The sequence below is a fragment of the Aplidium turbinatum genome, chromosome 18, assembly GCF_918807975.1.
Source record: "Aplidium turbinatum chromosome 18, kaAplTurb1.1, whole genome shotgun sequence".
Lineage (NCBI taxonomy): Eukaryota > Metazoa > Chordata > Ascidiacea > Aplousobranchia > Polyclinidae > Aplidium > Aplidium turbinatum.
Window position 1 is genome coordinate 12,322,691 of NC_137489.1, and position 23,926 is coordinate 12,346,616.

Genomic DNA, 23,926 nt, shown 5'->3' on the forward strand with positions numbered 1-23,926 from the left:
GCTACATTAATTCAAATTTTTTTTCGTTTATGGAACGCAAAAGAAACAAATGTTGAAGAAATGTGAGCCCAACTGAACCTAACAAGCATCACAAAAACAAACTACAACATACACATATATTAAAGTTAAAAAACGGACATATAATACAGTATGTACAAGAAATATTTACTGATTTTGTACAGAAATAAAGTGTTCGCAGCAATGACAGTGAGTAGTCTACAGATTGCAGAGGATAAATACCGGTGCGGTACGGGTACGCTACCGTACTCAACATAGCAGCTCGTTACCAAGACTAAATAGCAAATAAATCATTTGAAAAAAAGTGTCTGCACATGTAGGAACATAAGAAAACATGATAATTTAACAGAGTGTCTTTGGTATCACTAATTGTTGTCTGCCCTGTCAGGTCAGTAGCCTACCGTAGTTAAGCGCTTTATTCAAGTTCATGCAGCGCTCGGTCGGCTCCTGGATTGTGCGGTCGAGCAACGCATTTCAGGACTGTTCTCCATTCAGCATCACCTGGTGGATGGAATAATTCCCCAGCAACAACATTTCAATAAACAGAAACTCCACTCTGTCAATCTTGGTAACCGGCCCTGCGTCAAAAGCCTCTGTAATATGCGAAACTACGGTACCTGAAATAAATTATTAAGGCTTTGTCAGTCCGAGGATAAAGATTCAAAACCAACCAAACCAATCAACCAGCCAATGAGAGGTGGAGTGTCGTTGGTAGAGCCGGTGATGGATGCAGTGTCTGGTACCGTAGTGCTGGTGAAGGATGCAGTGTCTTTGAATTGTTTCAAGCATCTTTTATAAACCAACCTAAATAAAATTCTAACGAAAAGTCAAGTGATCTTATGAACAAACTTAATAATAAGTTAGTAATTAGATACAAGCCTATCTAATTTGTAGTAACTTAGTGACATATGGTATTCTTATCTAGTAAACGTTTGGTTTGGTTTTGAATCTTTATCCTCGGACTGACAAAGCCTTGATAGATTATTCCTGGTCGTTTCGCATACTTGTAGAGGCTCTTGATGCAGGGCCGGTTACCGAGATTGACAGAGTGAAGTTTTCCGATTGTTGAGGTGTTGTTACTGGGGAATTATTCCATTCACTAGGTGCCGCTGAATGGAGAGCAGTCCTGGAATGCGTTGCTCAAGCGCACACCTCAAGAGTCGAACCAGCGTCGCGTGATCTTGAGCCCGGCGCGTAACCAACTTAAAATTATGCAATACAGTATAACATTCATAGAAGAGTAAGATAGTAATATTTACGCTAAGTTAACAAGAGTGGCATCGGGAAAAGAGTACAAATTGTTATTAACCACTTAACCACTGTAATTTTGTTTCTGAATTAGTGTTCTGTATGGTGGTTTTCCAGTGCACAACACAATAATGTAGCCAATATTAACATAAAGAATTGCAAAAAGTTTTGCTTGTATAAATATATTGCGTGTCATCTCTCCTTTTCTCAAAAGTTAAAATGCATATAATAGTATACGTCATCTGTTTTATTGCAAAAGTTTTCTCAGAAACAGAAGTATATACATACGTCATTCGTCCACAAGTGGTTAAGCTGGAATAGAGTGAAAGCATTGAGACCTTTAGCTGTAGTAGAAGAACAATATATAAACCACATCACATCTATGCAACTTATTACAACTTACAACATGTGACATATTGATCAAAGTAGCTGGAGAAATGCCACCTTGAATAAAACATTAAAACTGTTACATTTAAACAAAACTATGCTAGAAAAATGTGCGATGATTTCGTCAAAAGAAAGTGTACCGGTATAATATGGTTTTTTGCTTTAAGTTTATTGTGCTTGCCAAGATTCTATTTTACCCACAAGGTCCAGTCAAACAAAGTCTTCAAGGCTTACAACTTCAGTTCATAACTCTCATCAGCAAATGTTCTGCTTTTCACAAATCTTGTATTTTATGATTTGTTGCACCAGCTGTTAACCTTGCATTTGAACCTGATTTGGTAATGTGCTGTTGTAACTGTTTTGTTATTGTGAAGATAATTTCTCTCTTTTATGCTGTGGCAACACACGGGACTCTAAATTAAAAGGTCATGTATTAAAAGTGTTGTACTAAATGCAGTAGGCCTAGTATTGTTTGCCAAAACGATCCATCCTGATTGCTTGCCTGACTCATTGCTATGTAGAAAACAACATCAGCACAGACATAATACAAAGAACAAAAGACTAAGAAACTTGGAAACTTTATGTAGTGTCGAGGCAATCAATGTTTAGTGTCAAGTATGACAATGAAAGAAAAACATGTGACACTATTAAAAAAACGTATGATATGAAGATTGATCAATATCATCATAAAAGTAACAATTTTCAGTTTTCTTCATTTTTGTATTTTGTATTGTGATATATCTTTATGAATCTTACTTATTTCTCCATTTAGATTTGTATTACTCGTGGTTGAAAAATGGTAATATAAAAGGTTTTCCATTATCTGTAGTGGACCTGTACAAATGCAACAGATCTTTTAATAACCGTCACTGAAACGACAATACTATGGCACATAAACGATTAACTACAGAAGCGTATTCATCAGACAATGATGATTCGTACTCCACATACTCAGAAGAGTTTGAACACGATTCGCGTTCGCCAACGCCAGATAACAAGCAGAGGTGTGTTTTATCTAAATGTTTTATTTGATTTAATTTCATTGTGAAATGTGTGTTGATGTTTTTGGTTTTAATCAAACTCGCTTCAAACTGTGTAAATTATGATTGTATTTTGATACAACAAAGGTATGCTATGAGTGAAATGCAATATTTTTCACATTCAGTTCTATATTTAATACATTTATCTTTGAAATTCCACTATGACACATTAAAATATTTAAATTAAATCACTGATGCCGTTTGTTAGAAATCACACAAAACTTTATTGTACAGCATACAATAGACCATGGGTTCTCAATACGGGTTGTGACACAAAGTTGGACCTCCAGACATTTTGTGGTGGGTTGCCAACCAGGGTCGAAGAATGAGTTGTACGGGTCACAAGAACGTTTTTTAGTTTCGGTATTGGTGTCAACCACACATAACACTTCCTTATTGTTTTTTTATTTTTGAAAGCTTTAGAGTTTTATGTCACTTTCTTATTGTGTCCATTTTTATTTCTGTTTTGAAATTCTGGATCAGACAAGTAAACAGAATCATGTGTTAGCTGTTGCTTCTGCATAAGTAGACTAAGTGCGCTTATTATGATTTGCATACTGGTCGTTGTGTTTAGCTTTGTCACTTCACAAAGTCTTACCAAACTCTTCATAATTCAAAGTAGGCTATCAAATAAAACAATTTTTGTACGGTCACAAACTGCATTTAAAATTGAAAAGTGGGTTGCCACAAAAAGATTTAAGAACTCTGGGCAAGGCCTATGAGAGGGGGGTACGGAGGGTACGACGTACCCTTGAGGGCCCAGGCCTGTGTTTGTTGGGGGCCCGAAATTGTAGTTTTATAGTTTACGCGCAAAAATTTTTGGTTAAAACCATCCTAAACGACTGATTTCAAGCATAAAAGTTGTTATTCTTTAGTCCTGGGGGGCCCGTAATCTAGCAAAAGGGCCCAGAAAGATAATCGAGTGCTTTGTGAGCAAATTAGGGGCCCAAAGTGGTAATTTGATGCTTTAAGTGCAAAAATGTTCTGTTAAAAGCACCCTAAATTTAATCATAAAAGTTAGTTATTCTCCTGTCCTGGGGGGGAGGGGCATAGTGTAGCAAAAGCAGGTTTGAGAAAAATCCGGGCTAAAACCCCGGGTGTTTTTTTGTTTTTTAAAAACTATTTGACAAAGGTAGTTTCACGCTTATTTCACTTCAAAATGAATTTCGGAGTTAGAGCAGGAGCCGGAGAATACTTTTGGAGCCGGAGTCAAAAAAAAGTCACTTCTCTCGTTCACCTCTGCTAGTGCTGGGCATGTGGTGAATGCAAAAGTTAATGAAGAAAGGTTAGGATTGGTCAGATGATTAACTTGATTATGTTTTAGCAAGATGTTATGTTTGAGCCTTGGTAGAGAGCTTGGCTTGTACCAGATAGTCAGATACATATAACACTCAGTAACGTTATCGGATTTAACACTAAACACACAAAAAAAAACACGAAAAAACTACTAAATCCAACGTTTTCGACACCACATAGTGTCTTCTTCAGAAGTAATTATAAGTTACATCTAAGGGAAATAAAAAAATGAATTTAAAAATTTTACATTAAAGATGTAGCCTACAATAAGCGACACCTCTCAACAGCACCATCAACAACTGACACACGAATTCAATGCAGGATACACAAATTGGCGAGGGACGGATAACATGATATGCACAACACAAAATAGTAGTTTTATTGCAGCCTGATACTATTATTGCGCACAGATGTCCAATTCTGCAGTAAAATGTTATGTGGTGTGCAATACGCCTAAGCAAACATCACACTTTTTGCCCAAGACAAAGGGGGCCCGGATTAAGAGGGGGGCCCGGAATGACTCTTTGTACCCCTAGTGAAAATTTCTCTCAGAGGCCCTGACTCTGGGTACATATAGACTAAATTATTCCAAGTTTTAAGTACCAAAGTAGTCTCTAAGGTTTATATAACACTGATAAACTTTTCTACTATGGACGCCGCTTCTGATACAAAACTTTTCTGTTCATTCTTAGACAATTCTGCTTTTTATACTGAAATTTTTATTTTATAACACATTCTTATCAAAATGAATAAAAAATTATTGATCAAAGACAAAAATCATTACTACACTGAGTAATTTGAGATGATATCTTGTCATCGAATTTTAGTTTCACCAAACCACTCATCTGATGTAGTTTTTCACGCCCATACCATACCAGACACCTAGCCAGCATTAATTTGCTTTTGTACTTCAATCTTCTTTATACCTTGCTTAGTGCATCACTGAAATATGAAAATGTACCAATAATTGCTTTGTTTTTTTTTATAAATCAATGCCTTGAACTTTTCAATTTTTACTTTTTTAAAAGATATTAGTTATTATTCTTTGTGCAATGACGTTTAAATTAATCAAATTACTTGTTTAAATTAACCTTCTTGTTTTAAATTTAATTTATTGGTTTAACCTAATAATGTATAGGCTACCATTAATCTACACACTTCACGTTAGAAGATTCACATTTTGCAACAAAAGAAAAGGCATATTTTCATAATAATACATTAAATGCAATGTTACACAAGATTTGATGTTCACAAACAATTGATATTATGTTGTTGGTAATTTTTCGACAAGTGACATATATACATACATTGATATAATGATGTAGGCCTACAGTGCAAACGAAATAGAAGATTTTTAATTTCACTGGAGTGCATTGCTTGCAAAATTTTGAATTCAACTGGTTTCAAAGCAATGCAATGATCACGCTTGTCTTTTATATGCTTGTCATCACTTGTAACCTACAGTACTGTATATGTTGTTGATGTGTTATTTTGCAAGCTTGACTATTTTGTACTTTGAAATTATTATTTTTTACAGATACAAAACGAGGAATAAGCAAAGAAGTTATGCTGGTCCTTTAGAAAGCGAATCCTCTTCAACCACCTTCACAACAACTTCTTATAATCCAAAAAAATGTTAGTGTAATATGTATGTATTTTTAGCACCGTACATTGCAAATGTTCGTTTCTATATGTATTGTTCCTTTGTGACATCCTTTTAAACGTTTTACTATTAATAACATGATTCTTCATTTTCCAGCCACACAGAGTGAGCAGCGCAGAAGAACCTATAATGCGACTGCACAGGCCGCCAAGAAAGGTTGGAGATCGTCAAGTTACTCCAAGAGCTCAAAAAGAAGGCCACCTGCTTCAAAAGTAAAGTTTTTTGCTGTTATCATCTGCTATTATCCTTTTGTAGCTTGCTCTAATCTTGTGGCTTGTACTTGTACAGATCATTCGTAAATTCACTTCGATGCTTTTCATGATATGCCGGTTTGACAGCAATTTACAAGAGTTATTGCAAGTTATTACTTATTGTTTAAAGGTTTGCGCACCAAGTTGCTTCACTTTAGAAGTTGTTTCTTACAAAAAAATATTTTTAAAAATACAGGCTTTGCTGCTGTTCGTAATATACAGGACGTTTCAGTAGTTGCTTGTCCAAAAAAGTTACATTTTTCTGTGACAAAAGTTTCATTTCAATCATATTACAATCTATAACTTATTGACTTTGCAATTCGGTAAAGCTTGCATTAAAATCCGAAATTTTTGTTTTTCTTAAAAATGTTCGCAGTCTCTTTCTGCGATTATGACTTGCAATACACCAGGCATTGCTGCCGTAGGTTGTGGAAAACAAAAACAAGCTTCAAAGTTAATTGAAATACTAAGACTGCTACTGTGAACGAACAGTGATCATGGCAGCTATGCTGTGACTAATATTTTACATATTTGCAACAAAATGTTGTCAGTGTATTCGTTCGATAGCGCCATTTAAAAGAGTGACTGAAACTCTCAAAACAACATATTGCGTAATAATTTGTTGTATCACAGTCCAGACTCCAGATAGAAGCGAAAGACCATCAGGGTTCGTCTAATCAGCTATTACCCCGCAACAACAAGTTTAAATAGGCTACACACTTACTCTTATACACACAAGCATGCACAGACTGGCACTCTACTTCTATGACTAAGTTTAATGTCGTAAACTTTTACACTTCAATAGTGCAAATATTGTTTGTAACTCTGAATTGACCATGTAGTAATAGTTTGACTTTTTTTTCACAGGTAGACCACGTTCATGCAAGAATGTTGTCAGCCCAGAGAAGTCGCATCAATAATTTAACGGATGAGCTAGGTGAAACTCAAACAAAGATAGATGAGCTGGCCAAGGAAAATAAAGTTTTAAGAAATTTACAGCATCGACAGGTAGTGAATGAAGCAGATTTCGTTTTGTTTCAAATATGTTGGCCAAGAACTATCTGTATTGCCATTATGGTTCAGTGTCATTTTAGTTTTAAAAATGCAATTTGAGCTTAAACATGGCAGAGGCCCTCAAATATTTCATTCTTGTTTACCCTTTGTGGAATCAATTTCCCCTATAATAATATATAGTGTTATTATCCATGGCCAATTATTATTTTAGTTAAGGGTTATAGTCGACTTTTTAAAGACAAATCCATCCCTATCAGCTTTTTTCAAATAAAGTTTTGAATTTATCATTTTTCGCTTTTAGAAAATTTATCTGCTTGATAAATGAAATTTATTTTAGGGTAAATTTACCCAAGTTCAGAACCCTTGCTTCAGGGTATGGTTTCTATTCATAGTTTTTAGTCTAAATACAGTACAGGCCTTTTGCTTAAAGATATTCTCGTCACTTATTCAAAGGTTAAAGCGCAGTGAAACAGCCATTGTTTGTGGCTGAAAATAAAGCCTTGTTCGCTTCTGCTACTAATAATCGGTAGTAGTTGCCAAGGAATTTTGCTTCCAATTTTGCTGATTTTTTTTAACAATGCCTCCGAAAATTTAGGAAATTTGTTGAACAATCTCCAAAACTGATTTTCTCATATTGCTACCTCAGTGGCTTTCTAACATTATTGAACTAAGTACCTGCTAGAAATAGTAGCTTATAATAAATAGATTTTATTCTAATGAGCTACCAGCAAAAGCGGACACCATTTTGATATGTCGCTCATTCTACAATATAAGGACAAAGCTCTCAGAAAGTTTGAAGACAAGGAAGGGGAACTCCCCAGATTGATTAACCGACATATGGATGACGAGAGAGTGCTAAAAGCTAGACTTCGTAAAGCTCAAGAATCTGAAAGGCGTTTAGGTAAGCTTGTATTGATTTTTAAAATGTATTAAATGTATAAAATGTATTAGAAGATTTTGTTTCAGTCGACCTTCAGGACCGGGTGGCATGGAGAAATGGTATCTCACAAAATAAACATTCGTTGGCATCCAGAGACGTTAAATTGTATAGATAGATAGATAAAAAATAAATGTATTATTAAAAAACTGTTTCTTCTTATTTATTAATGAAACTACCTACAATTACATCCGTGCTTAAAAATGTTACAACGCAAAGATTTATAGTTAGTCTCGTATTTCTTTAAAAGTTACAAAGTTATAAATTTTGAGACAAGAGAAGTGAAATAAAACTTCAAAGGTGTTTCTTCTTCATAGCAAAACTAAGTTACTTTACCCCTTAGCTAACAAAATAGCATCTGTTTTAAAGCGTCTACATACGTTGAATCAACGGAAATAGGAAATATTTTGCTAACTGGGATACTATACTTTAATTGTGTCTTCCGATTCTATTGGTTCGATTTATCTTGAAGCGCAAACAAAAATATTTTTGAGAACAAGTTTTACTTTTCAACTCAAACTGATCTGTTCAAGGATCTACACTATGTGCTGGTGCTGCATAGACTTTCAACCAGCTGTTGAACTAGAAAGTGATGGATTTAAACTTTTCTATTGTACAGTATGTAAATGCTTTTTAGAGGAGAAAACGATAAATTTTGCCCTTTGAACTCAGAAAACAGTTTGATCCGTAACTAATACTGCATCTTTGAAGGAAAGATTTGACTCGTTCAATTTTTGGATGTAGTTTTTCTTCAAGACAACGTTTAAAATACGTTTTGATCTTTATCACCTTATAACATGCAAAAGTTAAAATTTAAGTGCAATAAAAGCATTCGTTAGAGTCTAAAGAGCGTTTTTTATTTTGATTCAGAAGCGAAATTGCGAGACAGAGAGGAGGATGTACATAAGATGGACCACACCTTGAGAAAGTTGAAAAAAATCGTCTATGAAAAAAACTTGGGCGAGCGCTCGGAGCTGGCAAAGAAGCTCAACACAACAGAAGAGAAGTTCTATGAAGCAGAACGGAAAAATAAGGTGATCATGGAAAGTTGTGAACAACGTGTATTCCACTTAGCAACTCAGTGTTGTGGCAATGATTCGTCAGACGTTGAAATGCTTGCAAATAGCACAAGAAAAAGCAATGAAAAATACAACGCAAAACGATTGAAAAAACACGACGACATAAAAATGCTTTTATCATAACCAGTGAAGCTATAAATTGTGATATTATAATGTGTTTCTTTGAATTAGGCTATAATATTATGCATCACATGCTATGAAAACGCTACCTTCCAAGTCGAAAAATTACCAGTTTCATATCAATCGAAAGATGGTAATTTTCAGCTCCCCGGCGCTTAGACGCATTTCTTATAAAATATTTGGAGCTAAAACGATACTGTCGCGACCATTAACAATATCGCGTAGAAAGTCTAATCATACAAACAGTTTTCGCAGGTTAAACCATTGTACTTGATTAGATATGATAATATGAATGAGATTTTGTTGTAATTAAAATATGCGACTTAACAAAAAAGAGAACTTTAAATCCGCTTACTTTTTGTAAACATGATTACATTGAAACTCCAGAACTGTTGAAGCTAGCATGAAAACACGCACTTGTTTTTAATGTCTGTTAACTTTCATCACTTCGACTTGTTATACTTATAGTATATCTGCTTGGTCACGTTGGTTAAAGAAAAACTTGTGTGTGTTTAAAGATTCCCATTATGCTTGCTAGCCAACTTATTTCTGCTGTTTTATGATGACGACAAAAGCCACAGCTCAGATAGTCTTTTTGTGATGAACACACTGAAAATGTTTTGTCCTTCACATCTTTCAGCTCAGTATGTTTGTCGCTTTGTTGGCTTTCATGACTCGAAGGATTGTTTGACAGACTTGTTTCTCGTTTGTGGCTTTACGCAGCAGCGTGTTAAGATTTCATGGTATGTGGCTCCAAATGGCTTACTGACAAGCTAGGTCATATTCTTGCATATTGGAGGATATAGCATTTCGTTGGCCAACTATGAAGCGGGAAGAAGTTGCCACAAACTTATTCATAACTCTTGAGATTGAACAATAATACAAAGATGAGGGTTTCAACCACTGCTAGAAAAGACGGTAATCCTGATGAGCATCCAAACTTTTCAGTGTTTTATCTATTCAGAAAGAATGAATTTAAATATTTTGTATGAAACAAGTAGAAGATTTGGGTGTGATGCTCTTCAATACAAGCATTGACTGAAGCTTTACTCAGCCAGAAAACCAGTCTTTTTACATTGATTCAATCGTCTGCAGACGTTGAATCAATGTAAAAAGGTCTGATATTCTGGCTGCACATATAACGGTTGCTCAAGAACAGTGTTAGATCGCTTGGACACGGTTGAAGTGTTTTCAGTGTCAAAGTAATTCAACTCGATAACACTCAGTGGCTTGTTTTGATCTGAACACTATTCAAAGACCGATGGTTTGTAATACGTTTTCACACTTGCGTTGTTAAAACTACGATTTGAGGGAATGTTCATACACAACGTCTTATTTAATTTTTTTTTGTAGGCAAAGTTTTCGTTGTTTTTAATGTAGAAAAATTGCATCGTACAAATGGTTTATTTGTAAGTCTAAATGTTTTTTACTTCTGCATATAGGTAAATTGATACAGCCCCGGTCACTGAGATTGACAATGAAGTAAAATGCGTTGCTCAATCGCACACTCCAAGAGTCGAACCAGTGTTGTATTTTGTTCACGTGCAGTAAAATGCATGGCATGTATGCGATATTTAAACTTACAAAAAAGATTTACTTCTTGCAAGTCCGTTGATTGGTAGAGTTGATCATGTTTGATTAAAACCGATTTCTGACGACGTGGCTGACGACGTGGAAATAAGAAGACGTGAAGACGTGACGTGAAGACTATGAAGACGTGGCAAGATGAATGTCACTTTCGTTCATCAAAGCAATCGGCTTTGTAACCTGAGCTTGATATTGAAATATTGCTTCTCTGGCAATGTATCAATGGTATTGTATTAGTTAGTAAAATCATTTTGAAGCAGTTAAACCAGGAGTTCTTAAACTGGGGTCCGTGGACCCCCAAGGGGTAGGCGGACTAATTTTAGGGGGTCCATGAAGGCCCAATGGAAATCGTAGTGTATAATTCCAAAAATGTAATAAATTTTTCAAAAGAAAAAAGATTAATTTCAAACAACTATCCTATCAGCCCTATCAAACACAAAGCCACAATTTCATGTTCTTGTTGAAGATAAAGAGCAGTATTCTTGACATTAATGAAATTAAATCAAAGATATTGAAAAACAATTTGCATTCGCTATTTCTTAAATTTAATAAAACATAAATTTTGTTACCAATTCATTTTAATTTTATTGCGTTATATCCAATGCTTGCTGATCAAAAAAGTTTCTCGGACTAGGTCACAAAAGGGGTCCACGCAAACCATTTTATTTTTGAAGGGGTCTCCGTTAAAAAAAGTTTAAGAACCCCTGAGTTAAACAGAGCACCAAACCCCAGGCAACACTCAACTGAGCAATCTATCGCGCGCTTAACGGTATATGTTGTCTTCGCGAACTTGATCAACCAAATAATACAATGGCCGTTGCATGCGTGCCCTAACACCTTTCATAAGTCGTCCACGTTGTAGGGTGGTAAAAAGCAAAGTCTTTTGACACTTATAAGAAGAGCTCAGTAAGCTCACAGTTTCGTGAAGTTTGATTGCTTATAGTAACAGCAAGCGCATATGTTATTTTTTATCATCCCGTGCAGCTTTAGACCAGTGAAAACCTGTTAAAACCGTCAATAACCAATTTAAACAATTTTATGTGTGTAGGAGCTTGAAAAGAAGATCGAGCTTTCAACGCAAAGTTTCCAACGGCAAATGAACGGAGAAAGAATGAAACATCGCGAATCAAGACAGAGATTGCAAATGCTGCAGGAAGAATTCAACGCTATGCAAACAAAGCTTAAGGTGAGGCTGCTACTTGGTGGTAAAATTTATGTAAAATGACATTTTAAAATAGAAATGATTGAGGTTGTTCTGTGTGATTTTATGTTTTTTTTTTCAAAAACAAGATGTGCAGTTTGTGCAGTTTGTGCACTGTATTTTGAAATTACAAAGGAAGCAGTGCGCTAATTGGTGCCCTTGTTGTTGCCTCTTGTGCGTCATTGTCATGGTGTTCGCCTTTTGCTATGATTAGCATGAACTGAATATGAATTACTAGCAATTTGACGACTTTTTGTATCGGTTTAACACAAAAAGACACAATTTTTAAGCGTAACTCAGAAAAATTGTGTCCATCATGACTGCTAGCGCAAAGTAACGGTGGAATTCTTGTAAAGGAGAAAGAAAGAGCTCTGGACGTGAGCAATATCTATGCCTTACGCAGCAAGCAAAGCCCTGAAAAGTCATTCGTTGCAAGACCATTTGTACCAAGCCTTCGGCAGAACACGGAAGGGCAACCGTCTAAAGACCCCACAGTTCCTCCTCTTCCTATATCTTCTTCAAGAGAACTGATGCCATCGATGGATAATTCTGTTCCTCCTGACGTTTCTTTGCCAATAGATGACGAAAAGCCTTCGCCGTCTGTCATCGAAGCGACAAATGGGATAAATGATTTCAGAAAGACAATTAAGACTCCTGCCAAAGTGTATGGCGAAGACAAAGAAGATTCATCTTTGTTAGACTTTGGGAGTTCAAATAATGCAGCATCGACGACAAACGGATGGCATACGAAGCCTGACGTCACCAAGGGTGAAGCCAAACCACAAGGTAATAGTCATGAGCTGTGACTCGAAAGGTTGTCGGCTCGACACCCGCCGAAAGCGCGGGACAGCATCTTAGCAAGATGCTGCGATAACATGCTTTACTGACATTGAGTTAAACTTTATAGCTTTTACGGTATTTTATAGTTTATGTCTCCAAGTTTTCAATATTCTGATCTCTAGAGAAGAAATGCGCTCACAACATTGTACTGTGACGTCATCCCAACAATGGAAATGTATTTTTTCTATGTCGGCAGGTGTCGCTATATCTTAAGTAAAATTTAAATACCAGCGCATGCTGTTTACTGACATCCTGCGTCTGTTTTAGCAAACGAAGCCGGCGACTCGTTTTTCTTGACAAATGCTCATGGTTCTCCAAATTCGACTTTCCTCTCTAATATGGTGAGCCACATACGTTTTTTCGACGTTGCTATTACTTTATTGCGGAATGAGACAGCTCAGATAGCAAAATCCGTCATTTTTATATCGTCAGCAGACGTTCAATCAATGTAAAAATGAGAGATTTTGCTGTCTGGGAGTACTTTGGTCATGAAAAAGAAAGAGTGGTTGCTGCAGCAAACAGTTACACGTAAAAAAAAGAGAAGTTAATGGAAATTCGTTTCCCTTGTCAAGAACTCAAAACATTTTTTATTGAAGAAATATGTTCATACGATGGTATATGAAGCCTTTTCGGTTTGAAATACTGCTTTTTTAAGAGGCCATATCTTCAAGCTTGATGACATTATGGCAGTGTAGTGTAAAATAAGCACGTAGGAATAATTACGCTTACAAATCCGAACAATTACTGTGAAAATAACTATTTCTATATAACCTTGTAACTTATCACATTTTCAACAAATTTAAACCTTGCTGGACTGGTGAATAAGTGAATGTGCATTTTCCTGCATTTTACTAAATATCGTATTTTTGATGTTCTAACTTTCAATGCATTTTGATAGCACGTAGTTGTTGGTAATAGTTTTTTTCAAACTGTCTTCGGTTTTATCATTTTTAGTCTCTTCTTATGTTTTCAGAGATCATCTCCTCCGCACCTTCAGTCTCCTCCAGATAGCTTAAATAGACAGTTATCTCCTGAAATGGGTAAGATGCTGCTTTCAAATCCTTGAGTGATGTCCCGTTTGTTTATCTTTTTCTTGACCCATGAAATAATGTCCATTTTTTACTACATTACAGACTCCCTTGAGAAGAAAAAGAGCGAACAAGAGCTGGAAGAAGAAAGGAAGAAGGTAAAGTTTTATAAAAGAATGATGTTACACATTTATTGGATTTGTAGTTGCCTACTGAATGAAACTGGAAATGCACGCATCAGGGTATGATCTGCTGCGTGATATTATTCCCTTACAAAGTAGATTAGCTAAGTTGTTTATGAAGTCAAGTTCAATAAAATGAAGTATTTTCTGACAGATGTCAAACCCACAACAATGCTTAAAAATTTATCAAATATTTTATTTGAATAAGCTTAATTGAAGATGATGTAGCTGCTAGCTGATCAAAATCGAATTTTAGCTGTTTGTAATTGAACTGAATCGTGTGAAAATAAACTCGTTTGTATGTGAAGTCAAGTTGTTGTATTTTTTACATACGTGAAAAATGATTGTTTTGTGAGTAGTTGATTTTTACTTTAAAACACTTGCATTGGTCGAACAGGCCTGGCGTGGTGCAGATCCTTAGAGAAGATCTAATTCTGTAATAATATAGTGAATCAGTATTTAAAATGATGAAGTTTTTTACTTTCGAAGAAGGTTTGTCGTTGAGATTGACACACTTTTTGCTTTGTGCGAAATAAGTCATTTTGCATTTCTTCATAGCTTTTTTATCAAAAAAAAAATTTGACTGAAAATTTATCTTTTTGCAGGTGGAGGAAGATCGGAGGAGAAAAGCAGCACTCCTTGCCAAGATCAAAGATGTGGAAGAAGATAAATCCTCCTCTGCTGGTAGAAGTAACAAACCTAGTGACGACACTTTCCGCAATCTTCTTAATGGAAATCCTGCGACCAAACCGGCAAGATCAGAAAATAAGATCTCTTCGAAGCAAGGAAGAGGATACGATAGCAAGCTGCAGGTACCAATTTGGATCTCCATCATCTCTACGCTTCTTCGTTTTTCTTGCTCATCCCTTTGATGGAAATGTGATGTTAAAATTGTATAGTGTTGTTGTAAAGTATTCTGAATACGCAATTTCCATTATTTTTGATATTAATTCTAATCTATTTGTACTTGAATAAGAACCTTCTGATGATCCAAATAAGGGTGAAACAGCCTGTTAAGGTTTTTAGTGAATGTTAACTGTATTTGATGCTATCCTAATCTATATGCTTTCAAAGAAAATGAAGGGGTGTACCAGCAAACATCTATACTCTATAGTCTATAGGATTGGATTTTATTTTGATAATGTCTTTTTAGACATTCTGTTAAAGAAATAAAAAAGAGTCAAAAGTCATGCAAATTTCACTTTGTGTGGAGCTACATGTACTTGAGAGGTTACTGTTATTTTTTTATTCACTATGTGCTTTCATTGAAAATTTCCAAAAGGTATCCTTTGAACCAATCTTGTTTTTCATAAAAGTTAGTACTGAATTCAAACGGTTTGATGAAAACATTCGCTTTTGGCTGGTTTCGAACTAGAAACTTTTCGAGTTTGACTATGCACGGTCACAGCTTCACAGATCAAACCAGGCCTGTGCAACATACTGCCCGTGAAACATCAACGTGGCATGCGAAATGATTCGAATGTATTTTACACTACAACCTGTGTTTAACGTTTGGAGTAATAACGATTTTAGCGCATTACTTCGGAAGTACAGCCTTGAATGTGCATTGCATAATCTCACTTTGCACTATTTCTGTAATAGTTAACGAAACAATCCAAGTTTTGTTGTATTGTTGCTTTACAATGCGCACAGGTTAGTGACTGTAAACGTGATTGATTTAACAGAACTTGTGAAAAGAGAATGACTACACTATACTTTTTAACAGAATTCCCAAAAAACTGGTCCATCAGCCACAGAACTGGCAAACAAGTCGCCTGAAACAACGGAACCCGAACTGTCCTTCGGTGGTTACGCACCGACCGTGACGTCACAACCGAAACGGAAACGTAAGTGGGTTGGGTTAATGCTCCTGTTGTGATCATACCTTTAAAAACTGGCGTAAAATTCCGAGTGGAGCATATAAAACTGCCATACAATTCACTATTCACACGAGACTTAAACAGCAAGATAGTTTGAGCTATAATACGACTTTTAATCTGCTTTTTTCCGAGTGTTGTGCCAAAAGAAAATATTTTGTATTTGTGTTTGCAACCATCAAGTTGGGATAGATTTGTATTTGGATAAACGGCTGAAACTGAATAACGATCTCAGAGCGATTGTAAAAAAGTTTCAACCATACATTACTCCAATATTGTATGCAATCTATTGTATAACAAGCAACTTTGTGCAATGATGTGCGAAGCCAGCAATACATGTTGAATAAACGATCTTCGTAAATCGTCAATTATCAACGAACAATGTTTGGATACATTTGGCATTGTATGCGAATAATCAAATTATTTCTGCGGTTTAAAATGCTAGAGCATAAATGCAACTTTTTACGGAAACTTTCTTTAAAAATACTTTTCTGCATAATCTGCTGCAAGCGGAGATGGTGCTTGATGATTCCTTTGAAATAAGTGCGACTTTCTCACGTTTTTACTGCTACAAAAACTTGTCTTGGTCGTGGTGGATTCAACTTTCTTCTGTGCAGCTCGAGCACAACAGAAAACGCAACGGCGCCACACACCGCCTGGTTCGGAATCAGACGAACCGTTACTTGATGTCGCTAGCGGGAAAGCAAAGAAGAGCGACTTTCTTCAGCAGCTGTTCGGCGACCAAGCAGGAAGTCAAACAACCACTGTCTCCAACGGACCAACTAAAAGCGAAATTGTAAGACGTCAGATATCTTTGTGTTCATGAAATTACGAGAACGCTTTTACGAATGTAAATGCATGGTGGCCCAAATGTACTGTGGTTTACAGTTATCACGTGGAGTATCCATTTGACAATTTAGCACTAGAATAAATTGCAAGCAGCAAGAAAAAAGTGCAAATCCAAGCTAGGTTGATACTGTGAGAAATGTTATATACTGGATACACTTATCAAGTAACTTCAAGCATATAAACGATAGTTTAGTAACTGCAAACTTACTTTTGAGCAACCCTGTATTTGACATAATGTATTTGATCGTGTTTATTTTCAAACATAGGTTTATTTGGTTAACAGATAAAGAAGATGTAACCCTACTTCTGTTTTATTTGACATTCGTTTCTGTTTTGGGCTTGCGTTTCGCACAGATTCCCGTTCGCGTTCCTTAGATTTACTTGAAAATTGTGTTTTTTACTTGTTCAGTCACTTTCATCATCTCAAGAGGGATCTCGGATGAAAACCACCCCACGTGCCAAACCGGTTCATTCTGGTTATCCCTGGGAACGTAACGTCGTACCTGTTACGCAAAAAGGTTAGTTTATGCATGTGTCTATGCATTAAACTTACTAAACTTATAAAAAGCTTTTTTAAATAAATTCTTCTTCTTCTTCTTCGTGTGAACCTTCTTCGTCACTCCAAAGGTCGAGGGGCTTTGCCTTTTACTACTCTTGCCCCGTGGTGGCGACTTGGTCTAGATGTTTGCGCAGGTGTCAAGCATTGATCACATCATATGGTTCTGAGGTTTTTACGACATCTTTTGCGCACTTTTAAGTGCCATGTTAATGAAAAATGCAAAGTCGGCTGCATAGCCGAGTGGTGAGAGCCCTGGGACGCCAATCGAAAGGGCGCCGTTACGACACCGCTCAAAGGCATGCGGCTGTGTCTTTGGCAAGACACTTAAAGTCTTTGGCAAGACACTTAAAGGCGTGTCTGAAGGTGGACACGAAGATTGGCTTCCTTGCCTTTCCGTCCACTCAATCTAAATCTTCAACTACCGGGTGTAAGCCTGGATACGACAAACAAAAAATGAAAAAACCCTCATAACAGTTACTAACACTGCAGGCCTATTGTCCACTGTATATTAGGGTGTTTCATTTTTTCACCATTTTTGAAATTCAAAATGCCTGGGGTCCCATCTGGTGGTATTTGGGGAAAAAAGTTTACACCCCAAATTTTTTTCAATTATGACGTCATATTGAGGTGGTCCACGAGGTTTGAAATTTTTGGGCCTCAAAATCTCGAAATTTGGGCGTATCTCCGGAACCACACATCATAGATCGACAAAATTAGTATCAAAATGCGCAGAAGGGTCGGTTTCCTATACCTGATGTAGAGAATATTAAGGTCTATCTGCTTGAGAAAAAAAGTTATTTCAAAAAATTTGATTTTCGGTCTATTTTCTCCTGATGAACAGAGATCAGGTGATCAAGATAATAAGTTTTTCTGTATTTTTCCACTCTTGGAAGCTGCTATTGCGTAATAATAGTCCTTGTTCGTTTTGCAAGAGACGAAAGGGTAATAATTGAAGGTAATGCTATTATAATGATGATGATGGCTATTCCTCGTCGAGGATATTATAATGTAACCGTTGAGGAAGAGGTATGTATGCTAGGGTGTTTCATTTTTTCACCATTTTTGAAATTCAAAATGCCTGGGGTCCCATCTGGTGGTATTTGGGGAAAAAAGTTTATACCCCAAATTTTTTTCAATTATGACGTCATATTGAGGTGGTCCACGAGGTTTGAAATTTTTGGGCCTCAAAATCTCGAAATTTGGCCGTATCTCCGGAACCGCTCATCATAGATCGACAAAATTAGTATCAAAATGTGCAGAAGGGTCGGTTTCCTATACCTGATGTAGAAAATATTAAGGTCTATCTGCTTCAGAAAAAAAGTTATTTTAAAAAATCTGATTTTCGGTCTATTTTCTCCTGATGAACAGAGATCAGGTGATCAAGATAAAAGTTTTTCTGTATTTTTCCACTCTTGAAAGCTGTTATTGCGTAATAATAGTTGGTGTTAAGGTTTCAGTACTGCGATTGTCTAGTCTTGCTACCTGGTTAAGCAAAGCCCCATCTTGCATTGCTCCGGACCCTTCTTGGCGCCGTCCACAAAAGAAATGACATGGGAAAGATCTGATATATATATTTCGTTTATGTGGAACATGCATTATATCATAGGGTATGAATATCATGACCAACTTCACCAATAAAATAATTGACCAGTCGAGTATTGACTCCGGACTTTTTTCCTGTGTTGAGAGCAGTCGTATCAGCCATGACTGAATATACTTGAGATAGGTGAACTCTGCAAGCCTACTGGATGATGGTGCCAAAAATCAGTTCTGCAGTGACCGACATATTTTTGGGAAAAGATTTAACAGCAAGCACACTTTCGTGTTTTATACCATTATTATCATCACCAAGTTGACCCAAGAAAACGTATCTATCTATTTTATCGACAACGCGCCAATCATAACATAACTGCATGGCAGAAGCTGAGTTGAGAAGGTTCTCACTTTCCATCAGAGATTTTTCTCTCGTTTTTTGTTGTTGGCGGTATACTGTCGAAGGTGGTGCAGCATTGCAGCTACTTGATCTTTTCCAAGAACCGACCTCATAAGATCTGACTGCTGGCGTACCGAAGTCATCCTACGATCAGCAAGTACACAACTTCTATCATTTATGGAAAAAGAATGCACTTTCTTGTACACTTTTCCTCAAACAGCTGGTTTCAGAGGCTTGTATTCCTTATCATCTTCCCAATTCATGTCACCATCAGAGTCGCTTTCGCTACTGTGTAGACATCTAACTACTTCATGTATTTTTCTCTGTTTCAAACATAGTAGTGCCGATGCTTTGGCAGATTGTATGCCAGAAGTGCTAGGTTTCTCTGTTTGCTAAGCACTGGAAGACCAGCTTTGTTCCATATGCCAACTACATCTTTCAGCAGTTCATCTTTTAAATCTTTGAAATGGGGTATTTTGTTCAAAAACTTAGGATTAGTTTCGGCTACTTTCTTCCTCAAGTAAAAATAGTGACTGACTATATCTGAATTAAGGGGAAGCACATTTCTCTCCAATTCCTTGAAGTTTTGCATCGACTTACTAATACCTGACCTTTATGCCGTAATGACACTTAATCTAAAGCAGGTCAGCAGCATACCTCTTCTTCAACGGTTACATTAATATTATAATAGTAATACCTTCAAATTACCATTTCATCTCTTGCAAAACGAGCAAGGACTATTATTACGCAATAGCAGCTTCAAAGATGGAAAAATACAGAAAAACTTCTTACCTTGATCACCTGATCTCTGTTCATCAGGAGAAAATAGACCGAAAATCAGATTTTTTGAAATAACTTTTTTTCTGAAGCAGATAGACCTTAATATTCTCTACATCAGGTATAGGAAACCGACCCTTCTGCGCATTTTGATACTAATTTTGTCGATCTATGATGAGCGGTTCCGGAGATACGGCCAAATTTCGAGATTTTGAGGCCCAAAAATTTCAAACCTCGTGGACCACCTCAATATGACGTCATGATTGAAAAAAATTTGGGGTATAAACTTTTTACCCCAAATACCACCAGATGGGACCCCAGGCATTTTGAATTTCAAAAATGGTGAAAAAATGAAACACCCTAAATGCTCACCTGCTTTAGATTTTGATTAAGTGTCATTATGGCATTAAGGCCAAGTATTAGTAAGTCGATGCAAAACTTCAAGGAATCGGAGAAAAATGTGCTTCCCCTTAATTCAGATATAATCATCACTATTTTTACTTGAGGAAGAGAGTACGGTAGCCGAAACTAATCCCAAGTTTTTGAAGAAAATACGGTACTCTATTTCAAAGATTTGAAAGATGAACTGCTGAAAGATGTAGTTGGCATATGGAACAAAACTGGTCTTCCAGTGCTTAGCAAACAGAGAATTGAAGCCAAGTTAAAAGACGTGATAGAGAAGTACAATGCAGCAAGAAAAAAAGAAATGAAACGCAGAGGTAATGAGGTTAATCAAGAATGGTTACAGAACTTGTTCGATATATGTGCATGTAAGTGAAGTGTTCGATCTCCGAAAATCTGGTTGTTTTTCAAAAGAAACTCTCTTGCACCTGTGAACTCGAAAACCGAGTCCAGGAGAAAGAAATCGCTTTCTTGAAAGAGCAGCAAAAAGATTGAAAAATGCTTATCAGTGGCGTAGATGTCAACCATGTAGAAAAGGCTTTAGAACGGGAAAATCATAAAAGGAGGTGGGAAACGAGCAGTGAAGTTGAACAACCGAGCACTTCTGGCATACAATCTGCCAAAGCATCGGCATTACTATGTTCGAAACAAAGAAAAAGAAATGAAGCAGTTAGATGTCTACACAGTAGCGAAAGCGACTCTGATGGGGATATGAATTAGGAAGATGATAGGGAATACGAGCCTCTGAAACCAGCTATTGGGGGAAAAGTGTACAAGAAAGTACATTCTTTTTCAATAAATGATAGAAGTTGTTTACTTGCTGATCGTAGGATGACTTCGGTACGCCAACAGTCAGATCTTATGAGGTCGGTTCTTGGAAAAGATCAAATAGCTGCAGCACCTTCGACAGTATACCGCCAACGACAAAAAACAAGAGAAAAATCTCTGATGGAAAGTGAGAACCTTCTCAACTCAGCTTCTGCCATGCAGTTATGTTATGATGGGCGCGTTGTCGATAAAATAGATCGATACGTTTTCTTGGGTCAACTTGTTGATGATAATGGCATGAAGCACGAAAGTGTGCTTGCTGTTAAATATTTTCCCAAAATTGTGTCGGTCACTGCAGCACTGATTTTTGACACCATCATCCAGGAGGCTTGCAGAGTTCACCTATCCCAAGTATATTCAGTCATGGCTGATACGACTGCTCTCAATACAGGAAAAAAGTCCGGAGTCAATACTCGACTGGTCAATTATTATAATGATGAAGTTGGTCATGATATTCATACCCTTAAATGTATGTCCCACATAAACGAAATATATCTTTCCCACGTCATTTCTTTTGTGGACGGCGCCAAGAAGGGACCCGGAGCAATGCAAGATGGGGCTTTGCTTAACCAGATAGCAAGACTAGACAAGCCCAGTACTGAAACCTTAACACCAACTATTACTACGCAATAACAGCTTCCAAGAGTGGAAAAATACAGAAAAACTTATTATCTTGATCACCTGATCTCTGTTCATCAGGAGAAAATAGACCGAAAATCAGATTTTTTGAAATAACTTTTTTTCTCAAGCAGATAGACCTTAATATTCTCTACATCAGGTATAGGAAACCGACCCTTCTGCGCATTTTGATACTAATTTTGTCGATCTATGATGTGTGGTTCCGGAGATACGCCCAAATTTCGAGATTTTGAGGCCCAAAAATTTCAAACCTCGTGGACCACCTCAATATGACGTCATAATTGAAAAAAAATTGGGGTGTAAACTTTTTTCCCCAAATACCACCAGATGGGACCCCAGGCATTTTGAATTTCAAAAGTGGTGAAAAAATGAAACACCCTACTGTATATTCATGGCCTACTACAATTTGCTATTACATTTCAGCCACATCTTTTTGTTTGCGTTTAATTGAAAACTAAGCTCACATTTTAATTTTGTCATGAATGTTCTCTGATTGCTGACTGTCTTCTAGGGAGTGTCAATGGACCCTTGAGTAGGAAAAACGAGATCTTGACCGGCCCTGTCGTCAAAGCCTTTCCGGCGTTCAACGATGATGATATCGAGGAAGTTATTTTATGATGTCATCAACACTCATATTTCTTCGGCAGAGCATTGTAATTTTTAAGACCACATTTTTACATATTGTTTCGAAATTGTTTTTGTGGATATTCGTTTTAAAAGATGCCTGTTACTATATAAAAAGTTATTTTTGTAGCAATTTTGTTGTTTGTCAAATAAGCCCAAGAGTTTTGTTTTAAGATTTGTGAAGAGATTTGTATTTGAGATAAGTTGAAGTAATTAATTGTTAGCTCATGTTCGTTTGGGACAAAACCACCCCTGAATAACCAATTGGTATTTATTCTCAACTAACAATATCTGTCAATAAGATGTTGAATCAATGCAGAAAAAGAGATTTGCTAAATGGAAATAGACTTTTTTTTTGGCGACGAATCAAGAGATTTCTTTGTTTATAAATTTCAATTTCTTGTACTGTAGTTTTCTATTTGTCGTATTTTGGTACAAGAAAGGGATTTTGCAATTGTGTTAAAATGTTTTTAATCATGCCAGACACAGAGAGTTCTATGTAGTACACTAAAATGACAAAAAAAGACAGAAAAAAGTAAATTCTTTGGTTTTGCAGTTCATGTATATTTTGTCATAGTACTGATGGGTAACCGGGAGGGTACAAATATTACCCCTTTGTGTACTATAAGGTTAAATTAAAACTGTAGTTTTGTTTCGGATTATGCGAGTTAGTTGCCTTGTATAATGTATATCACGCAACACTATTTACACCCATTCATTACTATGTTGTTTCTATTAAACACTTCTCTGTCGCTAAATGTGTTGCGCCGTACATTGTGTATCAACAAAATACTTAAAATTGATTCACACACTTCATCATGAGTTTCATCATATGCATCTTTAAACAAAAATTCTAGTAACCTATATTGTAGTTCATCGACCTGCAATAATGGTTTGAAAGGACATTTGGATTGGACATTAGCTGATCAATCTGTTCAAAACATCTCTCGTGTAATGACAAAGCGATGTTTACTGTTTAGTCATCGCACATTGCATATTGTGCATGCTTGTGGTGTTGACGTTCATTCAGTGGTTACTCAGATTAGTTCATGTACAATATTATTTTTTAATCAAAATCAAGTTAATCAAACTTGAAGATCAACCTTTGGCGTGGCAAAGTTCAGTAATTTTTTGTTTTATTTTATTGTTTAGTTTTTTACCGTAAAACGAGAATGCTTTGTTATTTTTATTCCATGAACAAATATATTTCAATGTGATTTTATTTTAAAACGATTCTTTCCTCATCAATATTATTTCACGAATGAATCGAGATTCTAGCCAGGCCTGTAAACCTACGCTTCTTTTGGCATTTGGCAAGTCCAATTTCGACACAGTTTTCTCTTATATCAGTGATCAAACTTGAAGAAAAAATATAAAACACTTAGCCTACCATTCGTCACTAATATAAGAAAATATACCATTGATTAATTAAATAAACAACCTGCCTACTTACAATGTAAAAAAAAGCCCAGTAAAATTGAAAAAAAAAACATACCGGTAGCCGAGCTGTTTCATGAATTGCTGCAAAAAATCAACTTGAAACAAAC

At 36.3% G+C, this 23,926-nt stretch overlaps 2 protein-coding genes across 2 annotated transcripts; both read left to right on the forward strand.

The window, feature by feature from the left end:
• Positions 1-2,499: 2,499 nt before the first annotated feature.
• Positions 2,500-23,601, forward strand: LOC145787401 (uncharacterized). Its single transcript, XM_082599141.1, has 16 exons — positions 2,500-2,657; positions 5,527-5,624; positions 5,749-5,864; positions 6,771-6,911; positions 7,692-7,818; positions 8,725-8,888; positions 11,689-11,826; positions 12,198-12,627; positions 12,949-13,022; positions 13,655-13,721; positions 13,815-13,867; positions 14,497-14,703; positions 15,618-15,738; positions 16,386-16,564; positions 17,027-17,135; positions 22,267-23,601. Exons 1-16 carry the CDS (start codon positions 2,539-2,541, stop codon positions 22,371-22,373), a joined length of 2,250 nt encoding a protein of 749 aa, XP_082455267.1. The 5' UTR covers positions 2,500-2,538; the 3' UTR covers positions 22,374-23,601.
• Positions 17,782-22,089, forward strand: LOC145787562 (uncharacterized). Its single transcript, XM_082599329.1, has 2 exons — positions 17,782-17,947; positions 21,155-22,089. The coding sequence occupies exon 2, from the start codon at positions 21,237-21,239 to the stop codon at positions 21,747-21,749; it is 513 nt and encodes a 170-aa protein (XP_082455455.1). The 5' UTR covers positions 17,782-17,947; positions 21,155-21,236; the 3' UTR covers positions 21,750-22,089.
• Positions 23,602-23,926: the final 325 nt, after the last annotated feature.

What these genes read in the sequence shown, in the direction of transcription:
- LOC145787562 (XM_082599329.1), top strand. Translation starts at nt 21,237, where the DNA reads ATGGAAAGTGAGAACCTTCTCAACTCAGCTTCTGCCATGCAGTTATGT.
- LOC145787401 (XM_082599141.1), top strand. Translation starts at nt 2,539, where the DNA reads ATGGCACATAAACGATTAACTACAGAAGCGTATTCATCAGACAATGAT. An exon ending in AGAATCTGAAAGGCGTTTAG is followed by an intron (nt 7,819 to 8,724) that starts GTAAGCTTGTAT and finishes ATTTTGATTCAG; the next exon opens with AAGCGAAATTGCGAGACAGA. An exon ending in ACAGTTATCTCCTGAAATGG is followed by an intron (nt 13,722 to 13,814) that starts GTAAGATGCTGC and finishes ACTACATTACAG; the next exon opens with ACTCCCTTGAGAAGAAAAAG.